This window comes from Panthera uncia (genome assembly GCF_023721935.1).
Source record: "Panthera uncia isolate 11264 chromosome B2 unlocalized genomic scaffold, Puncia_PCG_1.0 HiC_scaffold_24, whole genome shotgun sequence".
Taxonomy (NCBI): Eukaryota; Metazoa; Chordata; class Mammalia; order Carnivora; family Felidae; genus Panthera; species Panthera uncia.
Window position 1 is genome coordinate 60,245,982 of NW_026057580.1, and position 14,242 is coordinate 60,260,223.

The window sequence follows — 14,242 nt, forward strand, 5'->3', positions numbered from 1 at the left end:
CTGGCTCGTAAGTAGTTGATATTTGGTAATACTTTTGATTAAAGAAAGAATATTGGTCTTTAACCTTTATTTGTACATAATAAATAATGCAACTCAAAGCAGTTTTCTAATGAAGATCAAAGAAATACACTGATATAAAATAAATGCACATAGTGATCATGACATGATGGTTAGTGAAGATGCTGCACTCACATGACTGGATATACAAGTGCACTACAAAAATGATGGAAACATGTTACTTTATTTTGTACAGCACCTCATTTTCTTCACATGTCAAATGATGATAATAGTACCTGTCTCACTGCCTGGTGAGAGGATTCAATGAAAATAAATGTAAGATAATTTTAGCAGTTTCAGACATTTAAGAATCATTAGGAAAGGTAAGTCACTAATATCATATAATTTAATCATGATTTCTTTTCCTTAAAAGTTATTCTTAAACCTAAGGACATTCTCTTGAGATTAGTTAGAAACCTGATTCTAAAGTTGTTTCTTAAAGGGGCAAAATGCATCAAAGATGCTCACTGGGCCGTGTTCCATGCCTTCGAGTTTAATTCATCATTGATTTGTTTATATACTGAGGCTCGAAACAACATTTAGTCTGGAAAAAAAAGGATTTCACTGCTCTTAAAACAAATTTAAAAACCAAAGGACCAGAAAGTATTTAATTTTATGTGTCATAAAGGCTAATAACATAGAAAAAAATTCCATAATAAAATAAAATGATCCAAAGAACCACATACAATCAAGCAATGATGAAGTTTCATGCAAGCAATTATTATCATCCCACTTTTTCTTTAATAATCTTGATTGGAGCATTTTGAACAATGGAGTTTAAAAGTAAAACTGCTTAATTTCCAAGCACAATAAAACAACATATATCATATATATTTGAATTGGTACTACTTCATGAAAACAGTAAGAATAACAGAACATTTAAAATTTTTACATTATGTAAAAAAGTACAAATTAAAAATTTTGAGGTATGAAGGAAGACTGCTTTTTTAAAAGATAAAAAAAAACCCAGAAGTGTAGAGGATGAAATCCTTCTCTCTCTTATCTATTTAATGAAATAGCAAAATAATAAATAAACAAATAAATAATAAAATGACCTAGCAATATTGGGATGATAATTTATGAATATTTTATGACTTATATGGCTAACCACTCAGCTAAAAAGTTAGTAAAAAATAAAACCTCACAGTCATTATCTCACAATTCAAGAAAAATTTTAAGAGCATAAAAATTAATAATTTTAACCATTAAGTATTCTCAAAAACATGATAAAATAAAGCGTACCTGGTGTCCAGCCTTTACTTGCTTCAAAACACTTTCATAACATACTTCATCCATGTTATTCAATTGTTGCACCTTAAGGTTATTAAAACATGAATAATATCAAATGAAGCAATTATAAACTTTCTAACTAGCAACAAAACTGCTGATCATAAGGCATTTTTTTCCTTTCAGATTAACTAGAATGTAGAAACAACAAATGCAATATAAATACCTAGCATATTACAACCTATTAAGAAACACAACATAATTTTAAAGTACAAAGGGGCACCTGGGTGGCTCAGTCAGTTAAACATCCTACCTTGGCTCAGGTCATGATCTCATGGGTTTTGAGTTCGAGCCTCACATGGGACTCTCTGCTCTCAGCACAGAGCCCACTTCGGATCCTCTGTCTCCCTCTTTCTCCTCTTTCTCTGCCCCTTCCCTGCTCTCTCTTCCCCTCTCTCTCAAAAATAAATAAAAAAGATTTCAAAAAATTAAAAAAAATAAAAGTACAAATAAAATACCTCATACTAACTTTCTAAGTATGACAAGTTTTTTAAAGACAATTTTAAGGATAATATACCAGTTATAGATATTTTAGAATAATTAAAAAATTTTTGCTTTCCCCAGGAAGTCCACTTGTCAGGCTGTTTTTCTTCTGTTTCATTCTATAAACTATACAGCTTTCCTGTGTAATTCTCAAAATCACCACAACAGCACTAGTAGAATGCCATGGTATATACAGTTAGAATCAAGGGAAACATACTATTTCTGTAATACATATGGAGAGGGTTAGATATTTTTCTACAGAAACATTTTTCAGGTTAATTGGAAATTTAATATCCAATTCATGAGTTAAGAAAGGATCTCATTTTCCCTATTAATGATGAGGAAACTTCCAACCAAAAAGGTAAGATGGTTCATCCAAAGGAACAGGCATGTGATCCAACCTGCATCTCGCTACACAACATTTATTAAGAGTGTGGAAGTGATGAAAATGTCATACACATTTGGAATGACTATGATATAGATATTTTGTTTTAATAAAGTAAATGTTTTATCATTCTGTTACTCTTATGAATTGTAGTGACTAAGTAAAAGGAGATAATCACAAGATAATTTACTCCCCATTAATGATTCAAGAACAACCTCAGCTCGCAATAATTTTTTCAGTGTAGTTTGGGTTGAGTTCTGGGCAAAGCCATGATTTCAAATTAGAGGTGTCAGGCACACAATCTTCCTATATTCTTCCATAATAACTGAGTCACATCATGTGTTTTTGAATGAAACTCTGAGGAACCTACAAGGATTTCTTTTTATAAAACAATGACAAATGGAAAACTGGTTAGTAAATATATTAATCAACACCCTGGGGAAATGCTTAATGATTACCAATTGTATATTTCACTGAATGTAAAAATAATACATTATAATAAAACAAAAAAATCTATAACTAATACATATAAATAATTTACTATTAACCCTATGTAAGACACGTAACAGTGTTTTTCTAATTGTGCCAGACTTCTGTCACCTGACACCATTCTTTTTATGATTTAAGATTACAATGCTAACATATTAGGGTGAAAATATGTTGAATTTAATTAGCTTTAAGTGATTTACCAATTTATATAATGGATTAAAAAAAATAAGATTTAAATAGTTGAAAAGCACCTGAAAATTTTTTTCTTTTCTAAATCTTTCTGTGATAACCATCTTCTGTCATTTAAATTATAAAGATGAAAAAATAAGCTAAAGCTATAAAGGAAACAGCTCTACAGCTGCCCTAAGGATACCTTAAAATATACTAAATAATCAAATATATATTAAGAAGTGACTGAGAAAAAAAAACAAGCAGCAATACTGAAAATCACTTGAATCAATTAATGACAAAATATGTGCAATATAACTATTATTATATCTGTCTGTATGTCTGAAATGGCTCATGACAACCCTGAAGACACCTTACATTATGCATTGTACCTGAAGCATATGTATACACTGTTGTAGTGGCAGTCACTTTTGGTATTTTTTAGCTGAATATTTTATTTGTAATAGTGTAAGGTAAAATGACTCTATGTTACTAATAAAACTCTTTTTAGACAAGTAATGCAATACATTAAAGACCAGGGCTGACATACTAACACAGGATTCCATCTCATTTTATTTTATAAAGAGGTCATAAGGCCTATGAATCTTCTCTCAAACCTATTTCTTTTACAGAAAACAAAAAGTATCATTTAACACAATATTAAATACATAAATTTTGAGCAAAGTAAAATATTCCTTCATGATACTATGAAACAGAAGTTTAAAATAAGCACCCTAATAGTGTATATGGTACACAGTAATACTATAAAACTTTTAAAAGCATTATAAAGAATCTCAGAAATGCCACTTACATATATATAATTAATATGGTAATTATAAAACATAAGTGAAATAGAATACCTCACTAACAGTTGCTATTAGGAATTATTTTCCAATGGCATAAAATTTATTATTTTTTTTAGATAAGTAGCATATAAAAATTTATATTACTGGTTGAATGAGAGCCTTTTATTATTTTACACTAGACTTCAATCATTTCAAAGTAACTTTTTGAAATTTATGACCATATATATATATATATATATATATATATATATATATAACTTGTATTATTAGCCAAGAATACAAAATATACATTGATAATGTGATACAAACTGTAAGCAACTTTTTGAAGGAGTTATATTACTACTTATAGTTGAGGAAATGTGCTTGATTTTATCTAAGATGTTTAATTTGTAATCCTACTAAAAGGGTCTTTTGGGGAAATCCCAAATAAGCATTAAACAATACATCAACAAAAACATTTTAGGAACAGAAAACTCTATTATTATTAAAAAATATATTTACCTTATTTGCACTTTTAACTCCCAGAAATGTCTGTCCAAGAGGAACTGGTCGAAAACGGCCATCAAAGTAGAAAAGTCCAATACAGGGATTAACATGTAAAAATGTAGCAACATCAAGGTAGTTGGGTAAGGTCGCAGAGAGCCCAAGAATCCTTATCATACTCTGTGTGGATTCCACCTACATGGGTTACATTATTTAATGTATGAGTAGATTCAACCCATTTGGATTTTTCTGGGTTTGAAATAAGTTTTAATAAACAGAGAGTATGAGACATTTACAATAAAACAAGATTCCACCCCTCTTAAAAATATGTAATAACAATACATAGTCTGAAACACAGATGTCTTTATCTGAAAGATAAACAATGAAAGAAAACTGGTCTAAGCCTGCCATCAAGGATAATATAAAATATATAATAAAACAAGATCCACCCCCAAATATATAATAACAACACAATTTAAAAGACAGATAACTGTCCTTATCTGAAAGATAAACAATTAAATAAACTGGTCTAAGCCTGCCATCAAGGATAATACAAAATAATTTAAAATGTAATTTTACATTTCCTGAAGAATCTTACTAATTTTTTTTTCCCTAAAAATGTAACAAAGTAAGTGACATACATGGATTAGGATTTAGTCTAAGTTTTATCAATTTATAATTTCAGGTGCTAAAAACACAAAAGTCTAAAATAATTAAGGTAAATATTTCTAGTATTTCACAAATTTAAATTTAAAATGAATGACAGAAATATTTGAAACTATGTGTATATATACATTCATTGAAAATTTCCATGGACCTTTTAAAAAATTATTGAAGGCTCATTTATTAAATCAGCATTTTCCTTCCCTTATTATAGATTGCTTAGTCTATAATTCTTTACCTATTATACAGTATTCCTTTTGCTGTATCATACTACCGTATCAGTAAAGCGTATCAGTAAAACATATCATATCAGTAAAAGTTGAGCATATCAGTAAAATATATGACTGAGAAACTAACACACTATTCTTTCATCAAAGAGGAAGTTTTCAAATTGGTTTACCAAATTATAATTACACACTTTATATTAAATCATTTCATAATCATAACAGAAGAGAGACTGCAGGGAATAATAGCTAAAACTTGGGAAAAATAAAAACTACTGAAAACATGAAATAAGCCACATTTTTTTGTGTTCACTGCTGTAGTGTAATAGTCTCATTTTGTTTCTGAGCACTATTGATAACTGATTTTAATAATTATCTATTAAGCTCTTAATGACAGGCACAGGGCCAACAGAACAGGAGCTTAGAGTCCATATGTAATAATGGCAAAAAACATCGTAATGTGTCCTATTAATAGTTGTAGTTTCCCAGAATGGTGAGAATAATGGGCAGGGATCACTAAATAAACTCTGGTACGTCAGGAAAGGCATACTGAGTGGGGGTAATGGTTGCTGCCAATCTAAACTGAGAGGACAGCAGGCAAGACAGAAGGAATCGGGAGTTTAGGGTACTGCATCTAGCAAGACTAGTAGTATGAACTGGAGAAAGGAGGTGACAGAAGATGTGGTTAGAAATGTAGAAATAATCATGAAAGAGTTTACATGCCAAGAAGTATGTCCATTTAACTGCTCATAAGCACACAACAGCGTCCAGTTCTCTCTCAGTTATGTTTTCAGGTCTAATTCATAACTTACAACACAACATCCTCATATTTTACATTTCTACACATTCAGTAAAAGGTCTTTATCATTTCTAGTTTTATTTATTCATTGGCTTTCTATTTGTGATTAGACTTGTTAGAGGTTGCTTTATTTAGTTTTTTTTTTTCCATTGGCTTTTAAAAATTTTGTTTTCCTATTTTAAAATTAACTTTATTTTTCAGCTTTATTATTTTTTCCACTCGATTTCATTAGAATATTTTGCACCAAACTAACATTTAACATTTAATAATTAACTTATTGATAGTGTCTCCATTCCTGTTTCATTTTAGATTATAAATCTTACTTTGAATAACAATTCTGGGTGCATTTGACAAGCTTCCATTATTTTTGAAAAAAAAAAAAAAAAAGAGTGCTGACCCTCTCTCTTTCCTTCTCTTCCTTCCATGATCACTTACTGACCTCTAAGTGGCTGCGGATTAATCTTTCAGTTGGTTGGGTTTTAATCTTCATTTTATCAAATATAAAAGTGTAGAATGTATGCATGTATATACGTATGTATGTATGTGTATCTAACTATCTATACAGAATTTTATCATATAAAAGTTGTTTCTAAATGTCTACTGTATTCTGTAAAGACTATGATCTGTTCAATTTCTGCTTTGACAGAAAATGTCCCATAGAGACCTGAGATTTATCTATTCATAGGTTATACAATACTGTATGTTTGATCACTTCACCACATTAATTATATTATTCAAATTCTCTACATCAGCAATACAGGATGTTAGTATTTGCCAAAAGAAAGAATCATTTTAATCACATACGAACTTCCCATTTTAAACTAGGAGGCAAAATTGATTTTCCCCTCCTAAGAGGAATTAATTTCTATCATTAGCATGATACAGTCTAGGATCATCCACACCTTAGCCCTATGGGTTCTGCAGAAATATTAGGTGGCATTCTGCTGCCCCATGTCCCTATAATAGCCCTTCTCTCTGTGTTCTCATATCCCTTCTGCTTTCATATTTTGTATTCTTGGCTTCTAAAGTCTGATTTAGAAAATGATTTCTTACCTAAAAAAAAAAAAATTGAAAACATCTAATGTGATTTTAAAAATTACACATGATTTAGAATGAATTTGGCAACTTAGTCAACCTATGAGAGAAGGCATATAAAAAGATTTCTAACCTTAACGTTATATTATTATTTTTTTATCTAGAAATGTTTGCCATTCTCACTTTCTTGCTATCATCAGTAAAATAAGGGGGTTCATGAAGAGACACGGGGTAAGTATTTTAATCATTTCTTCAGTTTCCTATGTCCTTCTTATTTACAGCTAATTTTAGTCAAAACTTGCTTGCATCATACTGGTATCTTCAAGTTTACTGCCCCTAAGTGAGCAATTTTCAATGCCGGATTTCTCCTTGCACATTGCAATACAATGTACACACACTTCAGGAGAGTCCAAATGCCTGGATACATTCCCTGACACCAATGTTTCCTACAAGCATAAGAGAAAATGTGGTCCTGTAACTTCAAAATCCATTCTGTAAGTTTAGACAGAGGAGTTTAGAGGTTCTTTCTGGGCATATTTGAGGACTAAATAAAATACCTATAGAGATACCTATGAGATATATATGGCTCCTTAGACAGATGATTCTTACCACTTTGGTAAAAGAATAAGAACTACAACTTTCAAATTAAAGGTATTTAGTTGGATATAAAAACAACCTTCCCCCCAAAAAACTCCAGACTGAAATTATCATGAACTGAATCAATATAAACATTTGTATGGCAGAGTTACAGACTTAAGGGAACAGATCCATTTGCTTCATTAAATTTATAAATCAGTGGATTCCATAAAAATTATATAATAAGCCAAATTACAGAACAAATAAAAAATAAGAAAATGAATAACTGAATTTTCAAAATATGCTTTTGCATTTAATTCAAAAAGTTTTTACCTTTAGGTGATATTATCTAGAAGACAACTCAATAAGCCCTGGAACTCATATTTTGTTAAATTACCATCCATTCACTGATTGTTAGTAAGTATTTTATAAACCTGCTTTCACAAAGAAAAGGGGGACAAAGTATGTTCTAATTTGATATTCATTATTACTAGAAAGGATTCAAGAATAAAAGAAATCACAACAGATAGTCAGAAAAGGGAGTAAACAAAATATTCTTTTTTACAAAGGAGCAAGGGTGGCATTTTAAGTAAAGTCAGAGAGGATTTTGTCAATCATTTCATTCGTCAGTCAACAGATTGTGTATGTAATTGTCTTGGGGGGGGGGGAGGCACCAGGAAATAGCAGTAAACAAAACTGTCTTTACAATCAGGAGCTGACGTTTTAGTTGAGAAGAGACAACCATAAACTCATAAACAAATTAGGGAATTTCAGGTATCGGTATCAGTAAGTGCTATGAGTAGAGTAAAACAAGGTAATAGCATAGAAGGTAGCATGGGTGGGGCCACACTTTAGGTGGGATAATGAGGAAAAACCTCGCTAAAGAAGAAATATTGGAGAGATGATCAGGGGATAAAAATCTTCAAACAGAAGAAAAAGTAAGTACAAAGACTGTGGGATTGGAACAAGCTGAGCAGGAAGAAGATGAATGAGAGGACAAAGTGTGGATAGAGCAGAGTTTAGAGGTCTACTGAAAACCCTCTCATGTATGACTTTGCAGGCCATAATTCACAAGCTTGATTCAATACATACAAAGTACACTTTCTACCCACAGTACTTAAAAATGTACATTGGAATTTACATTAAATTGCTATAGGAACTTTTAAACAATTAAACACTTTTAACAGTTAAATGTATCGAGTCACAAAAAACAATTATACTTTTAAACAATTAAACATTTTTAACAATTAAATGTATTAAGTCACAAAAAACTCCGTTTCAAATCAAAAAAGAATATAGGCCGCTTTCTCTGATTACAATGTAACATATTTAGAAAGATAAAACCAAGAGATGGCCAAAAACTTCTATTCACTTTGTAATTAAAATATATCATTATGATCCCATGACTGATCAACTTCATCGCAGGTTTCTAAGGAGGCTTTTGATAAGTTTGCTTAGTCTAGAAGACTCAGTGGGCATAAGCAAAGTAGTCCAATGTGAGTAATAGGAATACTTCCATAATTAGACATCCATCAACAATGGCTTAAGACTTAAACTTTGTGCAGTGTGGATACCACTGAATAAGACACAGATCCACACATACAGAGACTATTTGCAAAAGCGTAAAGAGGGAGCATCAAAAAATGATAGAGATGGATAAAAATTAAAGTATAAATACATATACAATATCTTATCATGAATTTGCTTTCACTAAAAAAATCTTGTGGCTATCAGCAAAAACTAAAAACAAAGGAACCCTCTATCGGGGAAATAATCAACATCCCTATTAGTTAAGAAACCCCCTTTATATGTTGTGATGAGAATCCTTTACAGTGATTACAATGATTTTTTTTAAACAAAACTCTTTATTTATTTATTCATTTTGAGAGAGAGAGAAGGAGAGAGCATACGCAGCAGGGGCAGAGAAAGAATCCTAAGCAAGTTTCCCATGCTGTCAGTGCAGAGCCCAACACTGAGCTCAATCTCAGGAACCACAGCATCATGACCTGAGCTGAAATCAAGAGTCAAGGCTTAACTAAGCCACCCAGTCAACCCTAGAATGATGATTTTAATTATGCAATAGTTCTATGAGGTAGTGAAGGTGATTTGAAAAGATATGAAAGTGATCTTTTTGTTTTGAAACCATTATAACATAAAAGTTACTGAACATATTTTTAAGGTATTTCGATGTTAAATACATGATACTCTGCAAACACCATAGACCTTTTTCTGCTAAAATTCCATTTAAAATGACTCTATTTTTTAATCTAAAAGTATGATCCTATTATTCTAAATATATATAATAAGCCTGTATGTGAAATACTTTCTTTTAAATGAGAATAACTTGGAACTTTATGTCCTAAACCAAATCTCAAAGCTCTGTAAACTACACTATGAACTATAAATTCACCTAAAAATTATTGTGTCAAAAACTATAAAAGTTTTAATATTTTACAGCTTATTTTTTATAATTAGCCCAAAAGCTAGGCAGTAAGTTTTTAGGATGCTTTCCTTTATATAAAATCTATGTTCAGACAGTTTAGAAGACAATTAATATTAGTTCAGTGTTGTTAAATACAACGGATATGGCCTTTCTTACACTTTCTGTTTTCTAAATTCCTCTCAATCATGTATCTTGTGAATTTAGTCCCTAAAGCCACCACACAATTTCAGAATCCGAACACAATCTACACTGCATTAGAGCATCTTTTAATGTTGCTTCCCTTAGTTACAAATGTTGATGTGCTATGTAAAACACTGCCATCTACTGGGAACATCTGGTAATCAAAAAAAAAAGGTATACAGAAAAACAGCAACTTTGCTTTTTAATAAAAGTAGTTATGAGCTTTGTGATAGTACATTAAAAAATATGAGAAGAATCACACAGACCCTTCTATAAAGGAGATTAAAATATAGTAAAGGATACAAATGAAGACAGAATTTCTCATAACCAATAAAACATTCTGTCTTCAGTGAGATGAGTTTCATCTCTGGAAGAGGGTCAATGGTATTGGAAAGGAAATGGGGAAAGGACACATAGTTTTGTGTGGCTGGAACCTATTGTAGCTAAGAAATATGTAGAAGTTAAAATTATACAAATAGATCACAGCTCCAATAGTCTTTAATGTCCAGATAAGGAATTTAAACATTTTTCTTTAGATACCAAACAGCAAGCCATCAAAAAGTTTATGAACATAGTAGTAATAAACCATACAATTGGAGTTTATTATATTATGGAGATATCATGTGTAGGATGAATATATTAAATATTTAGATGTTATATATCTATACTATACACAATATATATATTTCTATATCATATATAGATATTTCTATAACTGCGTTACATATACAATAAAAATCTATTTTATATATTTAGTTTATATAAATTTAACTTGATATAGTTTATAATATTTATGTATTATATGGAAATTTATACACTATAATATTCATAAACTTAGAATTGCTTCAAAATATATATAATACATAGTATCATGTGTCTGTGTACATATATACAGAAAGCATTAGCAGGAGGCCTGCAATCCATTTGTTCCCTTAACTGGGGGTGCTCAGGAAAGAATGATGTCCTAGTCAAACACCCCTGTAAACATGCTAATGACAGACCTTCTGGTAAATGTACTAATGATATTTACTCGACCTCTAATGTTCTATAGTTACAGGCAAGTCCTTAACTTTATAATGCTTTTAGCTGATGGCCATGGTCCCTCTAGGTGGCTCAATGTAAATAAATCTAGAATGTATGGATTCATATGGCATGACTCCCCGAAAAACATCACTAAGCTATATAAGTACCATGGTATAAAATAAACACATTTCATGATTAAAATAGCTCTCTTCTGTAAATGATGCCCTTCATGCTTGAAAATCTGGGCCAGAGCCAATCCTATGTGGCAAGAAAGGACCTGGAAAGCTATGATGGCAGTTTCAGACTTCTCCATGCTTCACCTTTGTCTCACAACTACCTGTATCCTTGAAATTATCAAGTTGGATATTAGCTAAAACCCGATTTTTGTGTCTTTTTTATTATTCCATCCCTTTGTGTTTTATGCATATGTGTTTATGTGTGTGTGTATACACATATTTTTAATTTATATGGTAAAATGTGAACATGTCCCAAATAACCCTCTAGTTCCATTTCTATTATCAAATCACCTTTAAGGTTTGTAGCATATCCTTGCATGTATATTCACCCTTGTCTACCCAAACCTAAAATATAAATGTAAGCAAGAACTCTGATTAACTACATCCATAGCACCTAGAACTATGTGGTTGGCAAATGTTCACTGAATGAATGAATGAATGAATGAGAATATAAATATATATTTTTTCTTCACATAAGTGGGATTATGCTATATGTAGAGGCCAGCTTCCTTTTTCAATAAGAATATATCTTTTAGATCCAGTTCATACAGCTCTACCTCATTTGTTTTAAAGGCTGCAAAGTAGCATTTTGTAGTATGACTATAATTTATTAATTATATATATACATGTTATATATATAACATATATATATGTTTGTGGGAACACCTGGGTGGCTCAGTTGATTGAGCATCCACTTCGACTCAGGTCACGATCTCATAGTTCATGAGTTTGAGCCCTGCTCTGGGCTCTCTGCTGCCAGTGAGGAGCCCACTTTGGAGCCTCTGTCCCCCTCTCTCTCTCTGCCTCTCTCCCGTGAGCACATGCTCGGGTGTGCTCTCTCAAAAATAAACATTAAAAAAATTTCTGAAAAAATACAGGTATCTGTTTGTGCTATGGTTTCCACACATTAGATCCCTAGAAGTAAAATCATAGGGTTGGTTTTAGGGGGTGCTTTCAAATTACATTCTTTTTCAATTTTGCCAATTTGATAAAAATCTCATGTCTTTTTAAGCATCTTTTCTCTAATGCTCAGTATTTTTATTTCTATCATGAAACGCTTTTTACAAATTTCTAAAAAACTCATATATCTTACTAATTTATAATAACTATTAAATATAAGATACATTATTTTACATGCTATTGTTACTCTGTCTCACATTTTAACTTTTTGGAGATGTCTTTGTTGGTCAGAAGTTTTTAATATTTAGACATCCACATGTGCCACATGTTCCCTTTATAACCTTTGGAGTTTTGCATTTTGCTTAGAGCTTCTCTACCCCCAAGGTTATTTAGATATGCTCTCTTATATTTTCTGTAATGTATTGAGAGTTCTGCTTGATATAGTTAAATTATTAATCCATCTAGAATTTTATGGTGGATTTACCAGATGGAAACACACTATTTTAAAACATTTTAAAATGCAGTATAACTTCCCATATACAGATCTAGATCAGAGCTAGTTAGCATATGAAATATAAAATAATTGATATCTAAGTAGTGATTGGGATGAGGAAGAGTGTTAAGGAAGAAGGAAAACTTGAGTGTGATTCCCAGTTTGGGGCTTGAGACTGTGAAGCCATATATAAATATGTAGGGAAGAGGGCAGAGTTTCTGACATGTTTAGTAAGAGATATCCATGGGATATTAGAATAGGAACATACAACTGCATCTGGATATGGCCAGAAGTCAGAGGGTAAGATTTGGACTACATAGATTTAAGTGACAAAGGCAAAGAAGTGTTATTTTCCCAGGGTAAATATTCAGAATGAAAAAAGAAGATGGCAACTGACTGAGACTTGGAGAATGTAAACATTTCAAGGTTGAGTAAAGGAGACAGCAAGGGAGACCGTTAAGAGCAGCTAAGTAGGTGGGGAAAAAAAAGTCAAGTGAAGAAAACCAGAGCAGGATTGCATCATGAAGCCAAAAGGAATGAAAATTTCAAGATTGAGAAAATGATAAGTTACATCAAATATAAAAAATGAGTAGTGTGAAAAGGTAAAAAAAAAAAAAAGGAATTGGTTTGAGGACTGCCTTTTTGATTTAATAAATGGCAATCCTGGTAAAAACATTTTATTACCTATGTTGCAACAATAAACAGATTACAATGGTTTGAAAGTCAAAAGAGAAACAGTGAATACAGATTAATATTTCCAGATGATAGGTGGCAAAAAGAGTTTTACTGAATAGGAGTTATTGGAGAAGGATAGGTTTGAGAAAGGTTTTTTGGTAAAAACGAGAAGGACTTTGCAGTTCTTTTAAGCTGAAGAGACAGTGTCCACTGAGAGTGAGAAGTTAAAGATAACACAGCAAAGAAAAGGGATAACATACAGAGTAAAAGGAATGGGTCCAAGGCAAGCAGAGAAGGGGTCGCTAAGGAACAAGGGATAGAATGATGAATATGGATATGAGGGGGAGGGCTGAGGTTTATTCTGGGTGGTGAAAGGAAAGGATGGAAACTGAGGGACTTTAAGCATGAAGGACTCTACTTCCGTTCAGTAAACACATTGCCCTAAGAATGAGGCATGACAGGGTAGGGAAAAATGTGGGAGAAGTCTGGTGAAGCTTGGAAATGCTCGCTTTAGGAAAACAGAAGAAAAGTGGCTCAGAAGTTCCAGGGTGATCCCAATGATGCAGGTAAATGCAGAGTCTATGAACGTAAAGCGACTCGTATACCACTATGTGATCTTCTTTGCTAGTGCTTAGCATCTGGCTAGAGGCATATATATGATTCAAATGATTCATGGATGGAATTATGCCAGATAGTCAGGGATAAGTTAAGTAAGTTAAGGTTACTGACAAAAGAAAAATTGGTCATGGTGTCCTGGCTATTTCAGAAAGAAAATAAAACCAGGAGAATATGGGTCAAAGACAATAATAAATGGAGAGTAAAGAATTAGAGTTCTTG

General features: G+C 31.7%; 1 protein-coding gene across 2 annotated transcripts in view; it reads right to left on the reverse strand.

Moving 5' to 3' along the window:
* The window catches only part of ASCC3 (activating signal cointegrator 1 complex subunit 3), a 358,207-nt gene that overhangs the window by 203,603 nt on the left and 140,362 nt on the right, over positions 1 to 14,242 (reverse strand). For both annotated transcript variants that reach the window (XM_049654058.1, XM_049654059.1), the window contains 2 exons: positions 4,177 to 4,353; positions 1,300 to 1,371 (listed from right to left, as the gene is read on the reverse strand). In XM_049654058.1, coding sequence (XP_049510015.1) covers positions 1,300 to 1,371; positions 4,177 to 4,353 — 249 coding nt within the window. The remainder of the gene's footprint in view (positions 1 to 1,299; positions 1,372 to 4,176; positions 4,354 to 14,242) is intronic.